At 37.6% G+C, this 27,280-nt stretch overlaps 2 protein-coding genes across 2 annotated transcripts; one reads left to right on the top strand and one right to left on the bottom strand.

The window, feature by feature from the left end:
* The first annotated feature begins 13,779 nt into the window (after positions 1-13,779).
* On the top strand, positions 13,780-18,282 carry LOC115721285 (probable LRR receptor-like serine/threonine-protein kinase At5g45780). The gene is made up of 10 exons (XM_030650553.2): positions 13,780-14,291; positions 14,361-14,493; positions 14,663-14,734; positions 15,781-15,924; positions 16,050-16,121; positions 16,203-16,262; positions 16,605-16,678; positions 16,754-16,900; positions 16,986-17,716; positions 17,809-18,282. The coding sequence occupies exons 1-10, from the start codon at positions 14,183-14,185 to the stop codon at positions 18,130-18,132; spliced, it is 1,866 nt and encodes a 621-aa protein (XP_030506413.1). The 5' UTR covers positions 13,780-14,182; the 3' UTR covers positions 18,133-18,282.
* A 4,770-nt stretch (positions 18,283-23,052) lies between these two features.
* LOC115695444 (uncharacterized) lies at positions 23,053-26,572 on the bottom strand. Its single transcript, XM_030622509.2, has 3 exons — positions 24,054-26,572; positions 23,874-23,964; positions 23,053-23,793 (listed from the first exon to the last, which is right to left on the bottom strand). Exons 1-3 carry the CDS (start codon positions 26,570-26,572, stop codon positions 23,053-23,055), a joined length of 3,351 nt encoding a protein of 1,116 aa, XP_030478369.2.
* Between the last annotated feature and the right edge of the window lie 708 nt (positions 26,573-27,280).

The following is a 27,280-nucleotide window of genomic DNA, read 5'->3' as shown; positions in this document are numbered from 1 at the left end:
GCCTCACTCATCACCGCACCTAGCCAAACAAAGAAAGAATGAAACTCACGACCTACCACATCCAACCCCGTTCTGATCCAATAACTCCATAAAACCTCACTAGACACCATACAATGAAACGTTGTTTATTGTAAACACCACAAAATGGAGAAGTGGTGTTAATATGAATTTTCTTACCACGAAAATTCATCTTAGTAAGTAAATATTGTGAAGTTGCTCGTCAAATAAGATCTTTCATCTTCGGGAGAACCTTAAGTTGCTATAATTTCTTGCAAAAATCTGAATTGTCATCAACATGATTTCTAGCTTTCAAAGACGAAGCAAATTGTATATTCAGCTAGTAAAATAATTGCATAAGGGAGTGGAAAAAAAAATAAAGTGAAAAAACTATGGTTTGAGCGCAATCTTTTGTATTGTAGTTGTTGAAAAGTTTTAAGTATGATTTCTTATTGAGGTAATTCGGTAGAATCCTATCTATTTTACTATTTAGATTAGTTTTTAGCTTAATATTTTTTATATGATAATTTATGTCTTAATTGTTTAGGACTACCTTTAAATTTTTAGAAAATTTTAAATTCTTTATAATGTTGAAAATAAAGTTCAAACAATTATTTACCACGCGTATAAGAAAAAATATTCACACTTGTAATAAAATATTTGAGTATTATTTTTTAGCTCTATAAATTATTTGAAATATTCTTAAATTTTACAGGTGACCTTAAATAATTATATCGTACATAATTATATAAAAAATTAGATTATTTTTTTTTTTAAAAAAAAATACTTAACTAGATAGAAGGTCTACTAAAAATTTTGGTAATTGTAGTATAGATTTTTCTTTAGAGCATATCCAACTATACTCTCTAAACACATTTTTTAGCTAAAATAGGAAGCGAGACTTGGAAAAATAGAGATGCAAATAAGTAATGTAAATGTAAAACATAGCTCACTTTGTTAAAATTATGATGAAAATATGTCACATAACAAAAAGTGATCCAAATTTGGATCACAATATAGCATGATGTAAAATTTGCATCACAATAAATGTTAAACTTTTATATTTACCATTATGTTATTTTTAATATTTTATTATTAAATTTTAGTCAACATATTCTTTTGTATTAAATGATTTATATTATTATTATTGTTATAGTGAGATTTCTCTCACTTAGAAACTCGAGACCAGACCCCTGTTTAGAGGACACGTATACTTAGATTTCCAATGAAAACTGAGATGTCCACGAGGGACTCCTCGAAGTTTTAAACCTTGCTTAAGATAGAATCAGCGAGAGACAACGAGCATGACCAAAGTCTAATCGCATTCGAGACAAGAGAGTAGCTCGCATATATCGAATTATATGCGAGTATTCTCCCCGTGTCCATCTATAAACCAGGAGACCGACTTTCTACAAATGCGAGTTGGTCCTAAGAACCCTGCAGCCTTGATAAACCAATATAGACTTGCATGTCTAGGTTCTATCAGCTCGTCATGCGATGTCCACAAAAGGCGACTATCTAAGGACGCAGACATCCTAAACATAACGATAAACCTGCGAGTTTAACATCGAAATATGAACAGTCAACTCGCAGACTCGGAAGACGCATACGTTGATGAACTTAGTAACTGTCGTTCATTTATTAATGTTAACGTTGTTTAGTTTAATTATTGTAATTCAATGTGTAAAAACGGATTAACAATGAATGCAATCCTTGTATAACTGATCGGACACCTGCTTTGTATATAAAGGGGTGATCCACCGTGAAATGGCACCTACGAAACTCTTGCTACAGTGGACTAAGCAGACCGTGTTCTGAATGAACCACTATAATTCTTTGTCTCATTGTTATTTCCAGTTTTCTGTTAATCATTTCTCATTCCCAGTTTGAGTACTCGCCACTCTAGGTTGAATACTCGCAGTTGTTCTTCATATAGATTTCTTTTCTGCTATTAATAATATCATATAATATTGGTGTTGCGAAATTCACTCGACAACATTGGCGCCGTCTGTGGGAACCGAGAATTAAAATATTATTCATTCCAAGTAAGAATACCATCATGGCTGGAAACCAAACAAACGGAGGTGCTAACAACGGGTCCATCAACATCGAAATGATGAACGTACCGTTATCTGGAGCTAGAACACCACCTGTGGACGTCGTTAATGGCGGAGTAGGGAGGAGCAACATCAGACCTCTCAACCTGTTCCCTGAAACAGTTGACCCTCAAGTCGGGGACACGTCCACACCACCAGTAACCATGCACTTTCCCCCTGTCACTCCGGCGGTGGTATCTGAGGGAATCATCCAGCTCACCACTGATCAATATACTGCGATCCAAGACCAACTGTGTGCACTACAGGCCGAAGTGGATGGACAAAACTGGGCCCGACGCCCCCCTCGAGCCCCTACTACTCGCACAGACAACCCTCAGGTAACGAATTCTAGATGTCGTAATAACCGTATTCGCAGGGAACGAAGAGCCAACCCTGAGGGTCTGGACCTGAATCATCCAACCTCGAGAAACCAATCTGTGAGATATCCTAACCAAGGAACGCAGGCTGATGAAGATCCCGAGCGACGTAATCCTCGTAGTCGACCATCGAGAGACAACGACGCAGAATCAGCCTCTTCATCTTCGCATGGTCGTACACCAAGCAGGTACACAAGGTCCGGCTCTGTAGAAATGCAGCAGGGATGACACTATCAGGTACATCGAGGTGATCTACGTGATCACCTCAACGCAGTTTTCAGAGCGCGTTCTCGCGCCCCCCATAACAACAAAACACCTCGTGATCCCCTTGCGGGTGATCAAGGTGTAAATACTCACAACAACCCGCCTATCGCACCGACTGCGACTACTGGGATTACTATCCCAGCGAACCTCGCCGCGGTAGTCACGACTCCTGCAGTCGCAGTAGTCCCGACTCCTGTGGCTGGAGGAATTGATCAAAGCATGCTTTTGCAAGCTTTGAAAATGCTCGAGCAGCAAAGAAAGCCCATATACAAGCTGCATGGGACCTCTCCCTTCACTACGGAAGTGCGACAAGCCCAACTTCTCAAGGGATTTCGGCTATCCGAAGCCCTAAAATATAAAGGTACCTCTAACCCAATAGATTATCTTGAGAAATTTAATACTATAATGGAAGTGGATCAGGTACCACAGCTTGCAAAATGCCACATTCTTGCGGCAACGCTCGAGGAAAACGCCCACGATTGGTTTACCCAATTGCTTGAGGCCTCGATTTCGACATGGAAAACCTTTGTCGACTTATTCCTCACGCACTTCCAGGCCACGATGACCTATAGGCCTCCCTATACAACTCTGGCCAACATCAAACAAGAACCCGGTGAGTCTTTACAAGACTATTTTAAACGGTTTAATGCGGAAGTAATAAAAGTCGAGAAGGCTCCCGAGTCTTCGCTTGTTTGCATGTTGATAACAGGTATTTTGCCGAGAACTGATTTCTGGAAGGAGTTACAAGCCCGAAGGCCAGAATCACTAGTCGAATTCTTCGCTATGGCCGAACCTCATAAAAGGATCGAGAATTCTCTGGCAGAGTTGGATAAGGGCAAGGATAAACGTAAATTACCAATACCGCAATCAAGATCTCGCAGTCCCCGAGGGAAGAATTCCAGAGGCCGAAGCCCGAGAAGACACAGCCCACGGAGACAACGAAGTCCAAAGCTGGCCAAATCTCCTCCCAAGAAGGAGTCATCTCCAAAAAGGAAGGGTGGACCGTGTTTTGTCAATTATACCGAACTCGCGGTGTCTCGGGACCACATTTATGCGATTGAAGAGAGGAATGGAGTCTTCAAGAAGCCGTCCCCCAGCAAGGGAAACCGCGATAGAAGAGACCCCAAAAAGTTCTGTAAGTACCATAAAGATATTGGTCATACCATTTTAGAATGTTGGGTCTTGCATGACGAAATCGAGGAGCTGATTCGGAGAGGAAAATTCGATAAGTAGGTCATCCCCGGGCGGATGACAAGGAAGAAAATCAAAATGATAGTGGTTCGAGAACGCCTCGCAATATTTTAACTATCATTGGAGGCCCCCATATCGCAGGAGACTCCCGCAAGTCGCAAGAACGATATGCCAAAGAAGCCAAGGAGAAGCCGCTCACCAATGTAAACAATCTTAGTGACCGGCCAGAGAAATAGTTTAAGAAGGAATGCGACGACATCACCTTTATGGAGAGTGATGCGAGATGGGTCCATCACCCACATTCCGATGCACTAGTTATCATCGCCAATATTGGCGGAGATAATGTCCACCGCATACTCGTGGACAATGGAAGTTCAGTGAATCTTTTGAACTTCCAAGCCTTCAAACAAATGGGGTTGCAGGAGAAGGACCTGTGACCTGTGACGTCGAGCATATACAGCTTTACTGGCGACGTCATCGCATTAAAAGGAATGATCAAACTTCCAATCACCTTGGGAACCCCCTAGTAACAGCCAAATCAATGGCTGACTTTGCAGTAATCGACCAGTATTCAACATATAATGTCGTGATTGGTCGACCAATCTTGAAAGAGATGAAGATCATAACCTCGATCTATCATCTCACAATGAAGTTCTCTACTCCTGCTGGAGTAGGTTCTGTGCGAGGAGTCCAGGCAGATTCACGAGAATGCTACAACGCATTAGTGAAGCTCGCGGAGAAAAGGTCAGTAAATGTTATCTACCTATTGGAGACACCACCTCCTCGCCAGGAGGTCCTCAAAATCGAGGAGGTACCACACGTGGACGAACCAGATTTGGATCCAAGAATCCTTGATCATACCGCCGCAGTCCAAGCCGCGGAAGACACCATTGAGGTACCTATAGATCCTGTAGATCATAGCAAAGTTTTAAAAATTTGTTCCAAGTTGAATTTTCAGCAGCGAGAACAACTAACGACCTTTTTGAAACAAAATCTTGATGTTTTTGCTTGGAAACATTCAGATATGGTCGGAATATCTCCGCAGGTCATGTGTCCTCGCTTGAACATTGACCCCGAGGTGCGACGTGTCCGGCAAAAGTGCCGCAAAATGGACCCCGCGAGGTACCAAGCGCTAAAAGAAGAAGTCGACTGCCTCCTAGCCTGCGGCTTTATACGGGAGTCGTTTTACCCAAACTGGTTAGCGAATCCCGTACTCGTGCCCAAGCCTAACGACTCATGGCGCACATGCGTTGACTTTACAGATTTAAATAAAGCCTGTCCCAAAGACAGCTTTCCCCTTCCTAGCATTGACCAACTTGTTGATGCCACTGCAGGTCACGAACTTTTGAGTTTTATGGACGCATACTCGAGATATAATCAAATCCTGATGTATGAGCCCGATCAGGAGCATACCTCGTTCATTACTGATCGAGGGTTATACTGTTACAAAGTAATGCCTTTTGGTTTGATAAACGCAGGAGCGACTTATCAGAGACTTGTAAACATGATGTTCGCAGATCTTATTGGAAAAACCATGGAAGTATATGTTGATAATATGCTCGTAAAATCTCAACATGCGAAGGATCATATTGCCCATTTACAGGCAATATTCGATATATTGTGTCAATATAAGATGCGGCTAAACCCTCTAAAATGCGTCTTTGGAGTTGGCTCCGGGAAATTCCTTGGGTTCATGGTTAACCAGCGAGGAATAGAAGCCAATCCTGCGATGATCAGGGCATTGGTGGAAATGCCATCACCAACTAAGCCAAAGGAGGTCCAAAGCCTCACAGGTAAAGTCGCTGCCTTAAGTCGCTTTATATCGCGATCTTCTGATAAGTGCAAAGAGTTTTTTCAGATTTTAAAAGGCAATAAGAAGTTCCAATGGACCGAAAAATGCGAGGAGGCTTTTCAAGCCTTAAAAACGCATTTGGGGCAACCTCCAATCTTATCAAAACCCATGACCGACGAAGTCCTGTCCATCTACTTAGTAGTGTCAGAATACGCGATTAGTTCGGTAATAATACGCGAAGATCAAGGGCGACAATACCCTGTGTATTATGTCAGTAAACGATTACTGGATGCTGAGACACGCTATCCCCAAATGGAAAAGTTGGCGTTCGCCTTGGTAATATCGTCAAGAAAATTGCGACCTTATTTCCAGGCTCACAGTGTCGAGGTCTTGACAAACTACCATTTGAGGCAAGTCTTAGCAAAACCAGAGACATCAGGGAGGTTGTTGAAATGGGCAATGGAGTTAAGTCAATTCAACATCAAGTATAAACCAAGAACTGCGATCAAGGGGCAAGCCTTGGCAAATTTTATCCTTGAATTCCCCAGCACCGAAGTGGCACTCATAGAAGACAAAATCGACATTGCTATGACAAATAAAGAGATGTGGACGTTGTACGTCGACGGAGCCTCAAATAGCGAAGGCTCAGGTGGCGGGATCTTATTAATCAGTCCCAACAATTTTAAGGTACATGCTGCTTTACGTTTTGAATTTTCTACATCTAACAATGAAGCCGAGTATGAGGCTTTAATCGCAGGATTGAAGCTCGCTCTCGAGATGAAAATCAAGTATCTACAAGCTTTTAGCGATCCCCAAATCGTGGTGTGCTAGGTAAATGGAGAATATCTGGCCAGAGGTGGGAGATTGGTTAAGTACTTAGCCATTGTATGCGAGCTCATGCAGAAATTCAAGAAAGTAATCGTGTCTCGAATACCGTGTGCTCGAAATTCACACGCAGACGCACTGGCCCGTTTGGCCTCAACTAGAGAAGCCGAATGTCTCGATGTAATTCCGGTAGATGTATTGGCTCACCCAACTATAAATCAAGAAGTGATCATGGAAATAGATACCACTCAAGAAGTCACCTGGATGACTCCAATAAGCGCATACCTGGAAAAGGGCGTTTTACCCGATGACAAGATAGAAGCAAGAAAGCTGCGACAGCGAGCCGCCCGATATGTCATGTACGATAAAAGGTTGTATCGCAGAAGTTTTAGTCAACCGCTACTCAAATGCCTCGACGGTGAAGATTGCAACTACATACTACGTGAGGTACATGGGGGAATTTGTGGCAATCATACAGGGGGTAACTCCCTTTCATTAAAAATCATGCGACAAGGGTATTAATGGCCGACCTTGCGACAGGATGCTTTCGCTTTTGCGAAGAAATGCGACAAGTGTCAGCGAATAGCCACATATACCCACCAACCTCCGAGTAACCTGCATTCTATCACAAGTCCATGGCCTTTCGCAGTATGGGGGATCGACTTAATAAGCGAGCTACCCAAAGGAAAAGGTGGAGTCAAATATGCAGTAGTCGCAGTAGACTATTTTACAAAGTGGGCCAAAGCCAAAGCACTCGCAACCATTACAGCGACCAAGTTACGCGAGCTCGTCTACAACTCCATAATTTGTCGATTTGGTATCCCTTACAAACTCATCTCAGACAATGGAAAGCAGTTCGATTGTAAAGAGATGCGACAATTGTGTGACGATCTGGGAATTAAGAAAGCATTCTCCACAGTTACTTACCCACAAAGCAACAGACAAACTGAAGCTGTTAACAAAATAATAAAGCACACCATCAAAGGGAAACTAGAAGAACGCAAGGGGACCTGGCCAGACGAGCTCTCACAAGTTCTTTGGTCTTACAATACAACTCCTCGATCCACGACTGGTGAAACACCCTTCTCGCTTTCCTATGGGTGCGAGGCCATGGTACCAGTCGAGATTGGGGCAGGTTCCCTACGAAGAGATGTTTTCAACATCTCACAAAATGAAGAAAAACAGTCACTCTATCTTGATCTCTGGGAAGAAAAACGCGATCAGGCGTACTTAAAAAATGCGGCTTACCAGCGGCGAACCGCAAGATACTTCAATTCCAAGGTCAAGGCAAAAGTCCTGCGAACAGGAGAGTTGGTCCTTCGAAGAGTAATGTCAAATACCAAGAACCCAGCGCATGGGGTCTTCAGGGATAATTGGGAAGGACCATATCTCATCGCGGAAAAGATTGGTGACGCAACATATCGACTCGTAGCACTCGATGGTACTGCGATTCCACGAGCTTGGAATGGCGAAATCCTAAAATTCTATTATCAATAGTACTCGCATTGTCTAATTTGTATTCGCCTTGTACTTATACTTAGTCATTTTTTATAAAAAATCCTAAGTATAGGGGGTATATGCCGTAATGTACTATTGATTATATAATAAAAATTCTTCAAGTTTAAAATTTTTTCAAGTCTTATGAAATTTTCTACTTATTACATCAAGTTATAATTAAAGTCGAAATATTATATATATTAAAGCGCGAGTACCCGTGTACTGCGAAAATACTAAAAACAGATGTCCCCGCGAGGATATAAAGTTGTTCAAAATAAAATGCAAATTTGTCCAAGTACAAAGTGCGAGTATCCCTGTACCGCATAAATAAAAAAAAAAGAAACAGAGTTTAACATAAGCAAATATTAAAGGAAAGATCAAGCATTGGGAGCAGCAGGAACAGATTCGTCCGCGACTTTGCTGACCGCCTCGTTCTCGACTTCCTCCACCTCCGCGACCTCAGTCTCCTCGAGAAGATTCCCCCCACCACCTTGAGTTGGCGTGGGCGACATCGCACGAAAAGCCTCGGCCATTTCAGTGGCTTCTGCTCCAAGGATTGAAAAGTCGAAGTCTGGAATCTTAGAAAGAGTGGTGTAGATGTAGTCTGAGACCGCCTGGTCATACTGCTTCTTCCCATTCTCCTTCTCAGTTTCCAAGTCGCGAGACATCTCTTCGATCTTCGCCTGTGCATTCTTGGCCTCTAGCTCGACTTGCTCCTTGGCCTTGCGGAGTTCCTCGAGCTCCTTGTCCTTAGAAGACGCATCTTGCTTCAGCTTCTTATTGTCTTCTTGAAGCTGAGCAATATGTTTCTTCACAAGTTCAACCTCTTTTGACCCGGTAGCAAAAGCCTTCGAGAACATGGCCATAAACTGTGAAGCTAGCTCCGCGGAGCGAGGCAGCAGCTCCTCAGTAGGAGTCTTGTCAATCTTCGACTGGAACTCATCGCCGAAGAATCTCTCCTGAAGGTACAACACATAGCGAGCTCGAACCGCTGGGTCGATCACGACTTTCTTCCCTTTCTCTTGAATGCCCTTAGCAGGCCTCTTGGAAGAATCTGCGACAGGAGTAACCACTACATCGCTTTTCCTCTTCTGAGAAGTGATAGGGGAAGTCACTGCCGTCCCTGGCTTCAGCTTGCGGTTAAGAAGAGGAACGGACTTCAAGAAAGTCATTTCTGCGGTTACAGCAAAAAATAAGGGTTAATACTAATAAGGATAAAATTCTAACACCCTAGTTTATGTATGCGATAAACTACCTGATGATGGCCAAGGATTTTGCTTGGAAAGACGTTTATCGATTCGCTCTTGTTGCTTCTCAGAAGGTTCCTTATACACCGGCTCTCTCCAGAGACTTGCGTTCTCGGGGATCAGTTTGTGTTCTCGCAGTTTAGCAGTCGTACACAATAATCGCCAGTCGCGATCTTGTACAGGAAGGCTCCCAAGAATTTCAGTTGTCTCTCTACGAGTTGCGTCGAGTGCAGGGCGAGCTGGTCTATCTACGAAAACAAAGAAAAAGAGCGAGTTAGCTTAAGATCTCAAAGTAACTCAAAAAATGACTAAGTCAGGAAACATGCGACATACTAGGTCGACGGTTAAAGTCAGTTCTAATCCCAGGGACTTTGAATATGTAAAACCACTTTGATTTCCAATCTCCCATATTGGAAACCATGCCTTCTACGCCGTTAATTTCAGAAGTCGCCCACTTGCTGAAGCAGTAGAAACCATTGTGAAGGCCTACGTTTTTTATATCATAGAAGTAGCTAAACTCTTCTATCGTGCGATAACTGTTGGGGGTTAGCTGGAAAGGAGACACATCATAATGTTTGAGGATGGTCGCAATAAAGGGATGAAAATGGACCGATACCCCACATCGAAGAATGGGTATTGAGATTACCACATCCTCTGTGGGAATAATCACTGGATTGGTAAAAGGAAGATGCACCCTCTGAGTCGGTTTAGGTCGCAAGGAAGCAAGTCGCAACAAGTTTAGTCTTGTAAAGGTAGTGAGGTCCGATTTGGTAACTCTCGAAACCAAGTCCTCGCACGAGAAGGGCTCGTTCAACTGAGTGTCGTCCACCGAATCAGTTCCACTCCCTTCTGCCTCTTCTTCCTCCTCGCCTGACTCGCGAGCTGGGGCCGTCCAGTCGTCATCCATCTCCTCGACCTCAACGTCAGGGGCATGCCTGGAGTGAATAAGATAATCGTGGGCTGACACCGTAGACTCGCTGTCTCGAATATCAATGGCCCCTGGTTCAGCGAGCTCCTGCACCATTTTCTCGATGTCTGCGGAAGACATCGGACCTAATTCTATACCTACAGTAGGTGCGATCTCCTCTTTTGAGATCGAAGTCGGGATAAAGCTATCTTCCCCCTGGTCCTCGTCACCGTCAAATGCATTGCCTCCCGAACCGAGCAGCTGACTATCCGACAGGTCGCTCATCTGAAAGATAGAAGATCTTTTCAGCGTGGTGAATGTGTGAAAAACAAAATAAGTGATCTCACCCGCATATAAACTATAAAATCGCATTGATAGAATGGTCCGCATCCTCGCGAATACTGACCACCCCATCAATATGCGAGCAGAGTGAATACTAAATATGTGAATAGAAAAACATCCCAATAAATGGTTAGGAGTGTCCTGGTAACCTCAGCGACATGCGTCTTTCGGCATGACCCTGAGGTGACGAGGAGACACCCACCATTTCAAGGAGTCCAACTAAAGTCGCAACCTGCGAATAAGTCACGCATCTTGAGCTAAGAGATATACCTCTAGAAACGGCTGGGAGAAACTCAGTGACTCAAGGGGCATGCGTTCTCAAGCGTGACTCTGAAGTTACTGAGGTACTCCCACCGTTTCGAGGATATCTACCAGCCAAAGAGTACGCTTATTAAAACATTAACGCATGTCGCAAATGGCTGGGTGTATCTCAGTATCTCAAGGAACATATAACCGCATATATGACCATTAGAATACAGTGATACATCCACCATTTGAAAAACTCAATCAATGTTCTCACAACCAAATTCACTATATACAAAATCCTAAAGATCTAGGCGACAATCAGAAGTAATTAAGTCTCGCAAACATGCGAGTATTCGAAGTGTTCGTCCGAATACCCGCTAGTTCAAAACATGAAGCAGTGCCTATTCAAGCATTTTTTATACAGTATGCGGTTATGCCAATTTTAGGTCATTTTTTATGAAATCACCCAGTTTTTTTACCTAAAAAACGTAGCCTCATACATATCCCCTACCAAACATTCATTCTTAAATTCTCTCATGCATATTAAAAACCCAGAAAACAGTGTTCCCTCTCAAACAGAAAACGAAATGCAGTGAAGTTTCGAAAACTAACCTTTACTTCTGGAAAATCAGTTCCCACGAATTGCCCTTGACAGCACTGTAGAATCGAGAAAAAACCCACAAAGAAAAGCGAAAATCTGGGCAATTTATGGAAGTGTTTTTTGGTGGTTTCTCTGAAAGAGAGGAAACAAAGAAGTTAAGGGAGTTAAAGAAAATGAGGGAAAATGGGGATTTTTGGTTCGAATCAGAGGGTTTAAATACCCAAATCTCTCATTAATTGGGATCACGACACGTGGCAATTAGAATGCCTAAAGTCGCCCAATCCAACGGCCAAAGATGGCCACGCCTACACAGAAACCGAAGAGTTCTATGACGTGGCACCATAAATGCAATAAAAGTAATGATTATAGCCGTCATTTTTCGAAACCCTTGAAAGGACAACCAAAGGTCACCTCCTCGTGACAACCTTTCACCTGTCTCTCGAGTATAGTTTCCCTTGTGACCGCACCTGTCACATTGCAAAACTAGGGGCATGTGTTATAGTGAGATTTCTCTCACTTAGAAACTCGAGACCAGACCCCTGTTTAGAGGACACGTATACTCAGATTTCCAATGAAAACTGAGATGTCCACGAGGGACTCCTCGAAATTTTAAACCTCGCTTAAGATAGAATCAGCGAGAGACATCGAGCATGACCAAAGTCTAATTGTATTCGAGACAAGAGAGTAGCTCGCATATATCGAATTATATGCGAGTATTCTCCCCGTGTCCATCTATAAACCAGGAGACCGACTTTCTATAAATGCGAGTTGGTCCTAAGAACCCTGCAGCCTTGATAAACCAATATAGACTTGCATGTCTAGGTTCTATCAGCTCGTCATGTGATGTCCACAAAAGGCGACTATCTAAGGACGCAGACATCCTTAACATAACGATAAACCTACGAGTTTAACATCGGAATATGAACAGTCAACTCGTAGACTCGGAAGACGCATACGTTGATGAACTTAGTAACTGTCGTTCATTTATTAATGTTAACGTTGTTTAGTTTAATTATTGTAATTCAATGTGTAAAAACGGATTGACAATGAATGCAATCCTTGTATAACTGATCGGACACCTGCTTTGTATATAAAGGGGTGATCCACCGTGAAATGGCACCTACGAAACTCTTGCTACAGTGGACTAAGCAGACCGTGTTCTGACTGAACCACTATAATTCTTTGTCTCATTATTATTTCCAGTTAATCATTTCTCATTCCCAGTTTGAGTACTCCCCACTCTAGGTTGAATACTCGCAGTTGTTCTTCATATAAATTTCTTTTATGCTATTAATAATATCATATAATATTGGTGTTGCGAAATTCACTCGACAACAATTATGAATATTGTTATTGGGCAATAGTGGTTCCCAACACCTACTATAGGTGGCGTTTCAAGATTGGTTAGTGATATTTTCTAAAAACTATTTTCTTAAGTTATATGGAACTCGATACTTAATTACATCAATAACGGTATGACACCAAGGAGAGTGCTAGACACACTTTTAGCAATTCTCTATTATTATTAAATTTTATATTTACCTTTACGTTATTATTATCATTTTATATTTATTTAATAAATTATTAAGTACATATTAAAGCACAATAATAAAAGTTAATATAAAAATATTATAAAACTACTTTTTGTGTAAAATATAACTTAACTTTTACATCTCTCGTAAGAGATAATTTAGCCATACCAAAAATTACTTATGATAATAAAAAATAAATAAAGAACTATCTAATTGTAAACGGCTCCCCACTTTTTTTTTTTGTTATATTTGTTTTAATAGTATCATTATTAATTTATATTTGAAAATTATAAAATATTATTAAAATAATTAAAGCATCTCTAATGGTAGAATTTTGGAAGATGTTGGGTGAGGTGGACATACTATGTGGCAAAATATTAAGATGCTATATCATTAGAAAGAAGAGAAAGTCATTCTAGAAATTCGCATGGATGTTATGTTGTAGCATTGATGCTATTCATTATTTTTTGATAAAAAATTGAAACTAAAAAGTTATTGTAGCTAAAATTTAGAATATATATTAAATAATAATGTGTCAAATCATAATTATAGGGTTTCTAAAGAATGTTATATATTAAAGTATTTTTAGAATTAAGAGTACTAAAAAAAATAATGTAAAAGAAAGATAATATAAAATATTATATTTTTAAATGATGTGTAAATTTTTAACATTCTTACAAAATACTAACATTTGAGATGCTATTAGATACTAAAAATAACTTTATATTTTAGTTAAAAAAGAAAATAGGGAGTAGCATGAAGACGCTCCAAATGTGTATTAGTTTGGATTTTGGATTTTGGATTTTGGATTTTGATTTTGGACTTTTGAGTTTGTTTTAATTTTTGTGCTGTGAGTGTGAGGACTTTATTCTAATGTTGATTGGTTGTGAAAATGACAGCCGCTAGTCCTTACCACATGTGATCTGTAGTGACTAAACTCCAAGCCGACAATCTCTGTCACTTCCCAAATCTCGATATGTTTTCCTAAGTTTTACGGCTTTTAAACTGGTTTTCTTATCTTTATTCATTTTTTTTTTCATGTTTTGTTTTTGGTTTTCCAATACAAACTGAGAAAAAGGGCAACCATGATATCTCAGTTTTCTCTCAAAAAACAAGAGACTATAACCTCAGCTTCAATCAAATCCTCACATGGCTAAGTGCTAAAGCTAATGTAAAAAGTTTCCCTTTTTCCTTTTACCTTTTTTCTTTTCTTTTCTGGGCTATTTGTTTTCCCTCACTTCACTTAGCTCAGCTGGTCCTTTTCCATAATGAAAGCACTAAAGATTTGCTTTTGGCTTTTCTACACTTTCCACTACACTCTGGTTTTGGTTAAAGCCTCTGATAGTCTTCTTTCTCCAAAGGGTGTCAACTATGAAGGTTTGTCTCTTTTGGGAAATTTTCTTTTTCGGTTTTTATGGAAGTTTGACTTTAGTTTGTTTGATGCAGTGGCTGCATTGATGTCCATGAAGAAAGATATGAAGGATGAGCTTAAAGTAATGGCTGGTTGGGATATAAACTCTGTTGACCCTTGTACATGGAACATGGTGGGTTGCTCTGTTGAGGGCTTTGTTATTTCACTGTAAGTAGTCTCATTTTCTAAGATTCATGATACTAATTTTATGGGGTTTAATTATGGAATGCAATTAATGCTTTCCTGTTTTATTTCTTTAAGAGCTATATAGGCTATGTGTAAATTGTAATAGGGGATGATTCATCTTTTTGGTTTTGGAAACATTTGAATCTGATAGTGAAATGACGACTATGGGTTTAGCTGGAACGCTTTCTCCAAGCATTGGAAATTTAACTCACCTTCGGACAATGTACGTTTTTGCCTCTTTGGACTTCTTTTTCTCATTACTATATATTGTTTATCGTGTGTAGCAGCAGTGTTCAATTCTGACTTTTCTTTACATAGTTAATTAACTATCAATTCTGAATTTGAAGACTTTGCATTTTAGGGTGCATTTGGAAATAGTTTTGTAGTTACTAGGTATTGTAATTATTAGTGTAGTAATTATACATCATAGTAATTACACTTTATTTATAAATGTTAATTAGTATTTTTACCTCCCGAATTTCGACATGTACTAAATTATGTCCCTGAACTTTTAAGGTCGTTAAAAATCTATCCTGAACTATTTAGATTATTTGATTTAAGGATTTTTTCCAATTTTAGTAAAAAGTCTAACATGGATGAAAGTTCAGGAAACATGATTTGGTACATGTTAAAGTTCGAGAGACATGATTTGGTCGATATCAAAGTCTGGAGAAGATGATGTAGTACGTAAACAATCACTGAATTAGTAAAATTGAATGAAATTAGACAAAATTTCTTAAATCCAACAATCTCAATAGTTTAGGAGGGATTTTTTGTTTGACAAAATAGTTAATATTTAAATTGGAAAGTTTTTAACAGTGTAATCCCATTTGTATGTGGTATGAGACCTCTCAATATAATTATGTGGTAAAACAAACTCACAAAATTGTGCAATTACCTTAAATTACACCCAATTTCAATTCTATACAAACACACCCTTAATGTTAAGGGTGGGTTCTTTCAATATTCAAAGTTGTGATTTGATCTAACAAAATGCTGAAAGAATCAAGTTGTTGGAGCAAGGGAAATGAAAATCATGTGTTGATGAAATGTTTTATATTCACCACATTTTAATAACATACATATCAAGTTATTCTCTTGACTAGAAAATTACAGGCATAAACTAAATGTGCTCTGGAGTGTGTTAGTATAGTATGGCTTCTTTAGTTGGTTATTCCAAGTTATGAAAGTGAAAGTTTTGTGTCCATTTCTGGATTAAGTGTGTACTTAAATGCATTCACCCTGGTGCAATATTCTCAACTATTACAGGCTGTTGCAGAACAATCACTTGACTGGTTCTATCCCAGCAGAAATTGGGAAACTTTCACAGCTTCACACTCTTGACCTTTCGGGTAATGAGCTCGAAGGAAAAATCCCTAGCTCTTTGGGGTCCCTGTTTCACCTAAGTTACTTGTGAGTATGGTATTGAATAAATTTAGTTACTGAAATTTCAATGTTTTCTGTAGAAGTTGGTTTTAATATCATGTTTTGGTCTAACCATTTACATTTTCAAATCATTTTCATGCCAAGTTTTTCAGGCGGCTTAGCAGAAACAAGTTAGTTGGACCAATTCCTAAACCCGTCGCAAGTTTGTCTGGTCTTTCTTTCTTGTATGTGTTTCATCACATTTTCGCTTTCTTCTCACGAGTATAGTTTATGAGGCTCTAATTTCAAATATAATTACCACACAGGGATTTATCATTCAATAATCTTAGTGGCCCAACTCCAAACATACTTGCTCAAGCCTACAGGTAAGATTTTTATGGAAATTAGAATCCATTTCATAATTTCACATTTTCTGTTGATATATGTCTTAGCCATTTTCTGTAATTTGACAACAATCCTTACTTGATGTGTTCCTTCACACTTTTTTCCTAGTTAGCTAGTTATCCAAGGTACAGAAAATTGTGTGAAGAATTATAAGGAGATAAAAAAATTGTGGAAAGAGGAAGTGATTCATAGAAAATTGATAAGAGAGAAGAAAAAAATGAGAACTATGAAGTATGAACTCAAAATTGACATTTTAATAATTTCTTTAGATGGTAGTTGTGTTTAGTTACTGATGTTTGATTTTTTGAAATATTGGGTTGTAGTATTACAGGAAACAACTTTTTGTGTAGTCCTTCATCGGCGCAAATTTGCATGGGCAATTCGAAACCTATAAATGGTAAAATGGATTAAACTTCTGACATCCAGTTGCTTTGTAGTTCATCAGATTTTTAAAATTCTTTTACAATTGCAGACACCAGTTCACCAGCAAAAGTCACTGGTCACCACCGATGGGTGCTTTCTGTCGCCATTGGCATTAGTTGCACATTCGTCATTTCTGTGATGCTGATTGTTTGCTGGGTGCATTGGTATCGATCTCGTCTTTTCTCCACATCTTATGGTACTTCCTAAACTATGTTTAAACATATACTTAATTCAGTACATGATAAGTTTCCTGAGAGATTGTGGTAATTCAAACTTTTCAGTGCAGCAAGATTATGAATTTGACATTAGTCAATTGAAAAGATTTGCATTTCGTGATCTGCAAATTGCTACAAGTAATTTCAGTCGCAAAAACATTCTAGGCCAAGGTGGGTTTGGTGTTGTTTATAGAGGATGTCTTCCAAATGGGACAATGGTGGCTGTTAAGAGACTAAAAGATCCAAACTACACTGGCGAAATGCAGTTTCAGACTGAAGTTGAAATGATTGGCTTGGCTTTGCATCGAAACCTCCTACGTCTGTACGGTTTCTGTATGACATCCAATGAGAGGTTGCTTGTTTATCCATACATGGTTAATGGTAGTGTTGCCGATCGCTTGAGAGAAACTTGTCGTGAAAAACCGTCACTTGACTGGAATAGAAGGCTGCACATTGGCCTTGGAACTGCTCGCGGGCTTCTTTACTTGCACGAGCAATGCAATCCCAAAATTATTCACAGGGATGTGAAAGCTGCTAACATTTTGCTTGATGAGAGTTTTGAAGCCGTGGTTGGGGATTTCGGTCTTGCTAAACTGTTAGATAGGAGGGATTCTCATGTTACAACTGCAGTGCGGGGCACAGTGGGACACATTGCACCCGAGTATCTGTCAACGGGACAGTCTTCTGAAAAGACCGACGTTTTTGGATTTGGCATTCTACTTTTGGAACTCATAACTGGGCAAAAGGCTTTAGATGCAGGGAATGGTCAAGTTCAAAAGGGAATGATTCTAGAATGGGTAAGTTTTGGTTAAGTTGTTTGAAATCAAATTTAAAGATCTTTCTTCAATTGAATGTCACTAAAAGATGGTTCAATTAATCAATTATGCAGGTAAAGACTTTGCATCAAGAGAAAAAGCTAGAAGTAATAGTGGACAAAGATCTTAAAGGGTGTTTTGACCCGGATGATCTTGAAATATCAGTGGAGTTGGCTCTACAATGCACTCAGTCTAATCCCAACCTTCGTCCAAAGATGTCGGAAATCTTGAAAATTTTAGAAGGTCTTGTTGAACCCTTGGCACCAGCTGAGGAATCACAAGGCGGAACCAACCTCGGCGAGGCAAGGGCTTGTAGTAGTTTCTCTAGAAACTATAGTGAAGTTCATGAGGAATCTTCTTTCAACATTGAGGCCATGGAACTTTCAGGGCCTCGGTAACGGCTAATAGTTCTCTGTATGAATTTTGAAGATTAAATTTTTGCATTTTTAGGATTAGTTTGGTACAGTTTTTTGAAAAACTAAAAGTTACTTTCTCAAACAGTGAAAATCAGTTTATTGAAGAATTTATAGAGAAATTATAGCTAAAAATGAAAGTTAGTGCAACTTAACTTTTATAATAATAAGAGTAATTTGCGGTATAAATATCTAAGTTTAACTCTCAATTGAAAATTAATACTTAAGTTTAATTTTTAGCGCTAATAATGCCTAAGTTATAATTTTAAAACTTATGTAAGTACTTGGCTGTTAAGTGTTAAGTAAATTGTTACGTGTTAATCCCTGATTGGTCCACATTATTAAACTTTTATTTTTTTTTAAAAAAAAATAGTTTAAATATACCAATAAGAAAATAACACGTGGACAATGACTTGACATTTAATGGCCAATTACCTACGGAGTTTTAGAAATATAACTTCGGTATGATTACCGCAAAAAATTAAACTTGAGTATTTATTTGCAATCAATAATTAAACTTATGTATTTATGTCGTAAATTATTCTAATAATAAATTATTTTTTTTATTAAAAACTCTAATAATTTTTTAAAAATATTTACTTATTTCTTATATATTACTAAAATATAAATATTTAAAATAAATTAATATGTTAATAAAATAAAGAGATAATTACATAAAACACAATTTTTTTTGTAAATTTTTTATATTCTTACGTTCGAATATTTTTTTTAATATATTTTTATGGCGTACAATGCACAAGACCATCTCCTGCACCGGGACTTGTAGGATTAGAACGTCATCTTATCCTTTGTGGACCACTAATGTATTTCAAGCCATTAGAGCTTGGTTAAAAGTTCTTTGTAACATAAGCTAATAAGTTGATAATACAAGACACATTTTTTACCATTGTTGCTCTATGAGTTCTTAAGTTACACACTAATGTCATCTATTTTTTGACATTCATACATTGAGTTTTTGACCATCATTAACGAGTTCACGTCAACATTGTTCATAAAAATATTGTTAATGTTCTTATTTCATTATTATGATTTTAACTCCTTTGTTTTTATTTTTATTATTGTTGATCTTTACATGAGTTCATACTCTATTAATATATTGTTAGAATTATAAAAATTCTCCGAAATTCCTAACAAAAAATATTCCATTTAAATTCTTTAACAAAAAAATAAATAAAAAGTTGTGTGTAAAAAGAAAGATAAGTTATAGTTTTAGATTATGTTTTTTTGTATATAAATATATATGTTTGATATATTAAGCTTTGAAAAAGATTAATAATATACCTATAATTTAAAATAAATATAAATAAGTACAGATTAGATTAGATCGTAACTTTTACATATCAAACAATATTCAATCCGCAAAAGTTCAAATTTTATATTTTTTATTTCAATTCAATACACACTTTGCAAATTAAATTAGATTGGATCATGCAAATTGAGACCAGTGGCTCATATCCTAGTCTCCCCCATAAGGGTGTACTATGGTATTTATAGTAGAATATTCAGATAATATTTTCCCTTGTTGGTTATTTCATGTGTAGATAACCTCATGGGTGGAGAACATTGGTTGCAAGTCTAATTCCTTCTATTTATCGTACTAAGATTTATAAGTATCACTAAGAGTAGTATTCGAGTCTTTTGTTTTAATTAAGTCTGAGTGTGAGCCTTGTGCACAAACATAAATAATTAATCTAAGTGTGCAACGAGTAATGTATCTTTATGTCAGCGATGATATAATTTGGTGCATGATGATGATTCACTTGTCGTGGGATGAGGGAGCAGTGGCTCTCAATCGTGAGGAGGTGGCATCGTCGTTGTTGACCGAGATTTTCGGCAACCAATAAAATATTAAAAGATTAGAGAACTGTAAGAAGTTAAGAGAAGAATTTTTACGTGGTTGTATTAAATACAGAGAATGTTCTTGGTGAGTATTTACTCTTCTTGCACTTATGCAATCCAAAATTCTCGACCCCATTTAATGAGCTTTGAGGGGGTATTTATAGTATTTTTGGTGGGGTGATTCCCAGGATTATAGTACATGTATTTCTGTAAGAATCCATAAAGTTGGGTATTCCCAATGAATATACCATGGGTAATGCATGGTCAAATCCCTAGGTGCTGTAGGGCTTTTATGTGGAATGTCCTTATTGCCTTTTGACTGACGTGACTCTTCGCAGTGTAGCCATCAATAGACTTAAGTGATCATAGCTTCGTAGGTGCAGATTGGGGGTTGTGTCGTCAGACTTTATTGCGTGTGGCAGTCCCAACACACTACAAGAAACACCATTAATAGGGGCGGAACAGTCCGCTGGTAATAATGCTGAAATCCGCCGGTAAAGCCCATTAGCGGCGGGCATCCACCGGTATTAATCCGCCGGTAATAGCCCGTCGCTATTAATCATTAATAGCGGCGGACTGACACATCCGCCGCTATTAATCATTAATACCGGCGGACAAATAGCGGCGGGGTCCGCCGGTGAATATGCGTGTAATTAATTGATCTGAGGCATTATTACCGGCGGGTGTCCGCCGGTAATAATGCTGTTTTTAAAAAAAATATAAAAATTAAATAATTTTATTAATAAATATTATAAATAATTATTTAATTAAAAAATAGTTATATTTAATTAAATATTATAAATAATATTAGAAATATTTATTTAATTAACTTTTTTCAAATTTATATTATTAATAAATATCAAAATTAAAATTAATAAACCCACAAATTATCATCCATACATTATTTAAAATTTAAAAATTAAAAGATTATTATCCATACATTAATTTAAACTTAAAGAAATCCAAACATAATAAAAATTAAGATACACTAATTAATATTGTCTTGATTAAACAAATCATCTTCAAAGTTTGAGCCAGTAGCATTTAAGTTAATATCAGGATTTGGTGCATTGTCCTGAGCTTGCGATACTGGCGGTGATGGGTAATATGGTTGCTGAGCAGATAAAATCTCCGGAAATTGTCGAGTTTGTCGTTGTTGTGCTAAATTCGGAGATTGTTGTTGTTGCGAAACATTTGGAGATTGTTGTGGCGAGAAGTTCGGGGGTTGTTGCTGAAACTGACCAGGAAAAAAATATGGATTTTGTGGACCGAAAAATTGACCCGGAGAAGTTTGCTGCATTGGACCCCCAAAAAACATTGGCTGTTGAGATGAACTCCCAAATTGGCCCAACATCGGTTGTTGGGACTGTGATCCTCCAAAAAAATCAGAGTAGAAAAATGGAGGAGACTGGGAGGAGCGTCCAAACATGTTCGGAATAAGAGGAGATTGGGAGGCGCTTCCTTGCACATTAGGAGATTGCTGAGTCTGCTATAATGGTTGTTGTTGCGGCCTTGGACATGTTGCACTACCCTGAGGTTGGGTAGGTAAATATTGCTGGAGGAATCTATCAAATCGCGGGTCATACAGATCAGAAGTGTCCTGTCCCGGAGGAAAGCGTTCACGCAATCTCTGAAACATCTCAGCCATAATACCAACATTTTGAGAAAGAGTAGACCCTGCCTGAGATTGAGTCTGGCTTTGGCTGGAAGAACTAGATGTTGTTGTTGATCTTTTCCCCTTCTTTGCTATGTTGTAACCGACTCCTCGAATATAGTCACTCCTGTCACCCATGACCTTGCCCATGACCTTGAATTCGATGTCAGACGGCACCTGCGAAGATCCAGAATCACTGCCAAATTGGCTTTGAAGCCTACTTCTCGCCATCTCTTCCTCCATTTCACGAGTGAGTTCCTCCTAAACATGCATAAATAAATATTGTTAAATAATTAATTATGTGATAGTTTTAAGAAAAAAATTGAACTATTAGTGTAACTCACAAATTTCTCTTTAGCAGCATCATTGACCCAAGTTTTGTCCTTCTTCAGATGGCTGTCTCTCCAAGTTGGTATAACATTTTTTCAGGCTCTTTCTGTAATAATATCAGTGTTAGATTCTGAAAAAAAAAATAATTTCAATAAATGAATTATTTGAAGTCTACTTACAAATTCATGACGCTGAGCTGCCATTGATTTTGTGCCTTGAGTTGAGGGGTACTTCATTAGTTTTCTGTTTTGCTTGTTTTGATTGGAACGCGCTATAAATTTTGGGCTAAAAAACAAATCAATAATCTCTTTCCAATGCTCTCTTGTTACATAGTGCTCAGGAGTAGCATTGAGTGTCGCCTCAAGATTATCTGGGTTTCCCTCATAATATTTTTGGAAGAAAGTATGCCTAATGTTTTTTCGTTCTGAGTATCTTTTGGCCATCTCATGGTAAAGAGTCCTCATCACTTTTTCGGGTTCAGCATGACCATCGATATCATAAAAATACTACATTTGAAGAATTAAATTATTACTTAATTTAATTATACATGAATAAAATTTATTATGTCCATCAATTTATTACCTTCATTCTCTGTACAACTTGTTCCTTGTGATGTTGAGGTACATCACAAAAGTCCAAGTAGTTCCCCGGCAATAATGTGCTCACTTCGAAACCCAACTGCCGGATGAAAGCTTGGTGCTCCAAGCCAACTACTTTTCCTGTTGCAGGATCAAGCGTAAGCGGCAATGGACCCTCGTTCTTACGTCTGCGATCCTCTAGCGGTATATTAGTAGCAGCACCATGACCTTTCCTTTTGGGCGGTGGTGCTGCCTCGCAGGATGAGGGCACCCTACTAGGATCAGGTGGATCAAAACCACCACCATCTCCCCCGTGAGAAGAAGCTACATCAGCTGCCATTATGACTCTTTAAAAGCAAAGTTGTATGACTAAATTAGTATAAATAAAGGTTGGAAGAAAAATATTTATAGTGTAAATACAATTAACGTCATCATATTCATCACTTATAATATTATTACAAACAAATTAATAAGTAGAGTAAACTAATAGTCACTATCACACTCATCATTTTCAGAATCAATATCGTCTTCACATCGATCAATTAGCAACTCGCCTACTTCGTCATCTATTACATCATCAACGTCACCATCCACAACATTTTCATCAGGTTGATTTACATTCAAATTTTGTGTAGGATCAATTATTGTTGCTACATCAGCAGGTTGCAAAATTAACTCTCCTATATCCACAGTCAACCGAAAATTTGAGGAGCTTAAATCATGTACAACATCTTCATCATCTTCATCCTCCTCAATGTCCCAAATTTGTCGGTGGTTTACATTCTCGACTATTTTCCAATGTCTACCTCTAAGCAAATCATCGAGGTAAAATACTTGCTTAGCTTGAGTAGCAAGTATAAATGGGTCATCTTTGTACCATTCACCACTAACATTGATACTAATGATGTTATTCTCAATGATTGTTTTCTTCCTCTGTGGATTGGTATTGAACCATTTACACCGAAATAATGTCACTGAATACACACCACAAAAAGTGAACATCATCACATCTTCTAGGGTTCCATAATAATTGAATCCTTCTGTTCCCGCCACAGAGACACCGCTATTTTGAGTAGTACGCTTCTTGTCACGTTCAGCTACCATGTAACGAACGCCATTCACTACAACACCTTCATAATATGTTACTAAGTGATCTGAACCACATGCTAAAGCTAGCAACTCTTCACCATTCTCCAATGATCCAAGCTTGTTTAAATCATAGATCTAAATGAACAAGATTATATTAGAATGACTCATAATTAATCATGATCATGGTGAAATCATAATTCACAGTCTCATATCACCTTCTTATGAAACCATCGTTGGAAAAACTTTTTGTGTAAGATGTTATGATCTCCATCTGGGTACTGAAGTTTTATCTCTTCTAAGTGTTCACTGTAAGTTATATAACATCATTACGTTAAATGTTAAATAAGACTATGTAGAATAAGACTAAATATAGATTAATAAAGGAAAAAACTTACTCTAAATATGGTCTTATTTCAGGTGAATTGTCAAAGATGAACCACTCAGCATTTTCACGAGTCTTTCTATCTAGAGGCATTATATTTGCTCTTGTTAAGGGATGACATTGTGATTGGAAGACGGTAAGAATTCTAGGAATCACTTCATCTTCATTGCGATCAAGTCGGTTAAATTTGGTTTCTACCCCCTTAAAATACATAGAGCAAAACGTCAATGCCTCATCTGCAACATAGCTTTCAGCTATTGACCCTTCGGGACGAGCTTTATTTCCAACATAATTCTTCAATTTTTTCATGTACCTCTCAAAAGGGTACATCCATCTCATAAACACAGGTCCACCCAAAATTGCTTCTTCAGGCAAATGTAAGACCAAATGAATCATGATATCAAAAAAAGCTGGAGGGAAAATCAACTCCAACTTACACAATATCAAAATTAGGTCTTTTTGTGCTTCCTCCATATCTTTAAAGTTTATGGTTCTAGCACATACTTGCCTAAAAAAGTTGCATAATTCAGCAATAGTTGTCGATACATTTTTAGGGAGAAACTTACGAACACCAATTGCCAATAATCTTTGTATAATTACATGACAATCGTGAGACTTCAATCCAAGAACATTTGATAAATCATTGCTCACTTTCTTCTTCAAATTTGAGCAAAATCCATCAGGAAACTTCACGTCCTTGATAAATTGACAGAATTTCAATTTTTCGTCAGCTTTGAGGACATACGGGGCGTGTGGCTTCATTAACTTGCCATTATCATCTTCATAAATCCACAACCATTCCCTTATTCCTAATTTCTTCAAATCATGTCTCGCGTTAGTTGTGTCTTTCGATTTATCGTTGTCCAAGATTGTGCCCAACAGACTGTCACACACATTCTTCTCAACGTGCATCACATCAATATTGTGTTTCAAAGTATTTGTACACCAATACTCAAGCTCATAGAAGATACTTTTTTTCCTCCAATTTTGATCTTCTGCAACACGTCTGCGTTTCACACCTCCAAATTGCTCATGTTTGCCTGGAATTTGTGGCACAAGTTTGTTTACTTGTTCCAGAATTTCCTCATAAGTAAAACGTCTCGGTGGATGTCTTCTTTCAATTTCTCCATCAAAGTTGGTGTCCCTTCTAAATCGATGATTACTGGGCAAGAATCTTCTGTGACCTACATAAGATGTCTTGCCAATTACTCGTATTGAAGTAGTGTCTTCGTTACATGTTGGACAAGCTTTGTATCCTTGACCACTCCAACCAGACAAACTACTTCGAGCAGGAAAATCATTAACAGTCCATAAAAGGGCTGCACGCAATTTGAACATAGTGTTTGTCGTACAATCTCTCGTATCAACTCCATCAACCCACAACTCTTTCAGCTCATCCACCAACGGTCTCAAAAATACATCCATGTCTTTACCTGGAGATTTTGGTCCAGGAATAAGTAGAGCCAACATGAAATTATTGTCTTTCATGCACATCCAAGGTGGAAGATTATAGTTCGCTAACACAACAGGCCACATACTGTAAGCTAGGCTCATGTTGCCAAATGGATTAAACCCATCAGCAGCTAAACCTAAGCGAACATTTCTAGGTTCACTGGCAAAATTAGGATGTTTAGCATCAAAGTCCTTCCAAGCTAATCCATCAACCGGATGACGCATCAGTCGTTCATCCTTAGATTTTCCAGTATGATGCCATACCATATATTTTGCTGTATGTCTTGAACCATATAATCTTTTCAACCTTGGTGTCAACGGAAAATAGCGCAACACTTTACGAGGCACTTTTTTTCCATTAGTTTTTGTTGAAGTAATCCATCGACTACTTCCACAAATTGGACAAGCATCTTTGGTTGCATGCTCTTTATAGAATAAGCAGCAATCATGCTCACACACATGAATTGACTCATACCCCAACCCTAGTTTTTTCAGTCTCTTTTTAGCCTCGTAGTATGTTGATGGAACTTTATTTCCTTTTGGAAAAGCAAGGTTCAACAATTTCAATAATTCATCAAATACGCTAATAGGTATTTTTCCACGAACTTTCAGATGCAATAACTTTGCCAGAAAGTTAAGTGAAGAAATCCAATGGCATCCAGGGTACAATTCAGCTTCAATCTCTTCAAATAAGTCATCATAATACTGAAAAGAGTCGGGGTTGGTTTGCACTTCTTCAGTTGTTGGTCGAATAAAATCTTCAATGATGGGAATCATCTCGTCATCTTCATCATCTAAAATTGACTCAAGAACTTCATTTCGTGAAACTTCATTTCGTGGCACTTCTACTTCTGGCTCCCCGTGATAAATCCACTTTTGATAACCATTATCAAAACCCCAATCAAATATATGAGCTTCTACAATATTTAAAGGCTCAAATCGAGTATTTAAGCATCTAACACACGGACACCTAATTTTTCCATCGGAATTTTTATATGCTGAAGCCATTGCCAAAAATGCTTGTAGACACTCCCAATATTCTTTACCACGTTTTCTCCAAGAAGTCCAAGATTTATCCATAGTTATCTAAAAGTGTTTTAAAACTTTATGAGTTAAAGCAATGGCAATAAAATAATTATGAAAATTTTATGCTATTTTATGAAAATTTTATGCCATTTTATGAATATTTTATGCTATTTTATGAATATTTTATGCTATTTCAATTTACTTTGTCTTTTATGATTTTATATTTAATTTGTATTTTTATGATTTCAAGTTTCATACATTACCATATTATTTATTATGTTTTCATATATAATTTTTATTGTATTTTTTTTAATTAAATAAATAGTTGAAGTTATATATAAGTATATTAAAATTACTTTACTAAGTACACTAAAAAAATATTTTAGTTGAAAAGTTTTTTTCTTTTAACCATTTAGTATATTTTAGTAAACTTAGTAAGTTATTTTAAATACATTAAATTAACTTTAAAAGATTAAATTATTTTTTTTAGAAAATTAAATAAAAAAATCTTCCTAATTTAACAAATATATAAAAATTGATTTATGAATTAATTAAAAAAAATTAATTACTAAAATTATTTTTATTATTTTTTATGATAATATAAAAATATATTAATTCATTATTAAACTTCATTATTAATATTTAAAATTCTAAAATATTTATATGAATCTAAATTAAATTTCATACTAAAAATTTATATTAAATTCTTTTTTTTTTGTCACATTTTTATTCTTCTAAACTTCTAAAATTTTAATTTTAAAT

The sequence above is a fragment of the Cannabis sativa genome, chromosome 2 (assembly GCF_029168945.1).
Source record: "Cannabis sativa cultivar Pink pepper isolate KNU-18-1 chromosome 2, ASM2916894v1, whole genome shotgun sequence".
In the NCBI taxonomy this organism is placed as follows: Eukaryota; Viridiplantae; Streptophyta; class Magnoliopsida; order Rosales; family Cannabaceae; genus Cannabis; species Cannabis sativa.
The sequence above is the reverse complement of the archived record's forward strand: the minus strand, read 5'-3'. Positions and strand labels throughout refer to the sequence as shown.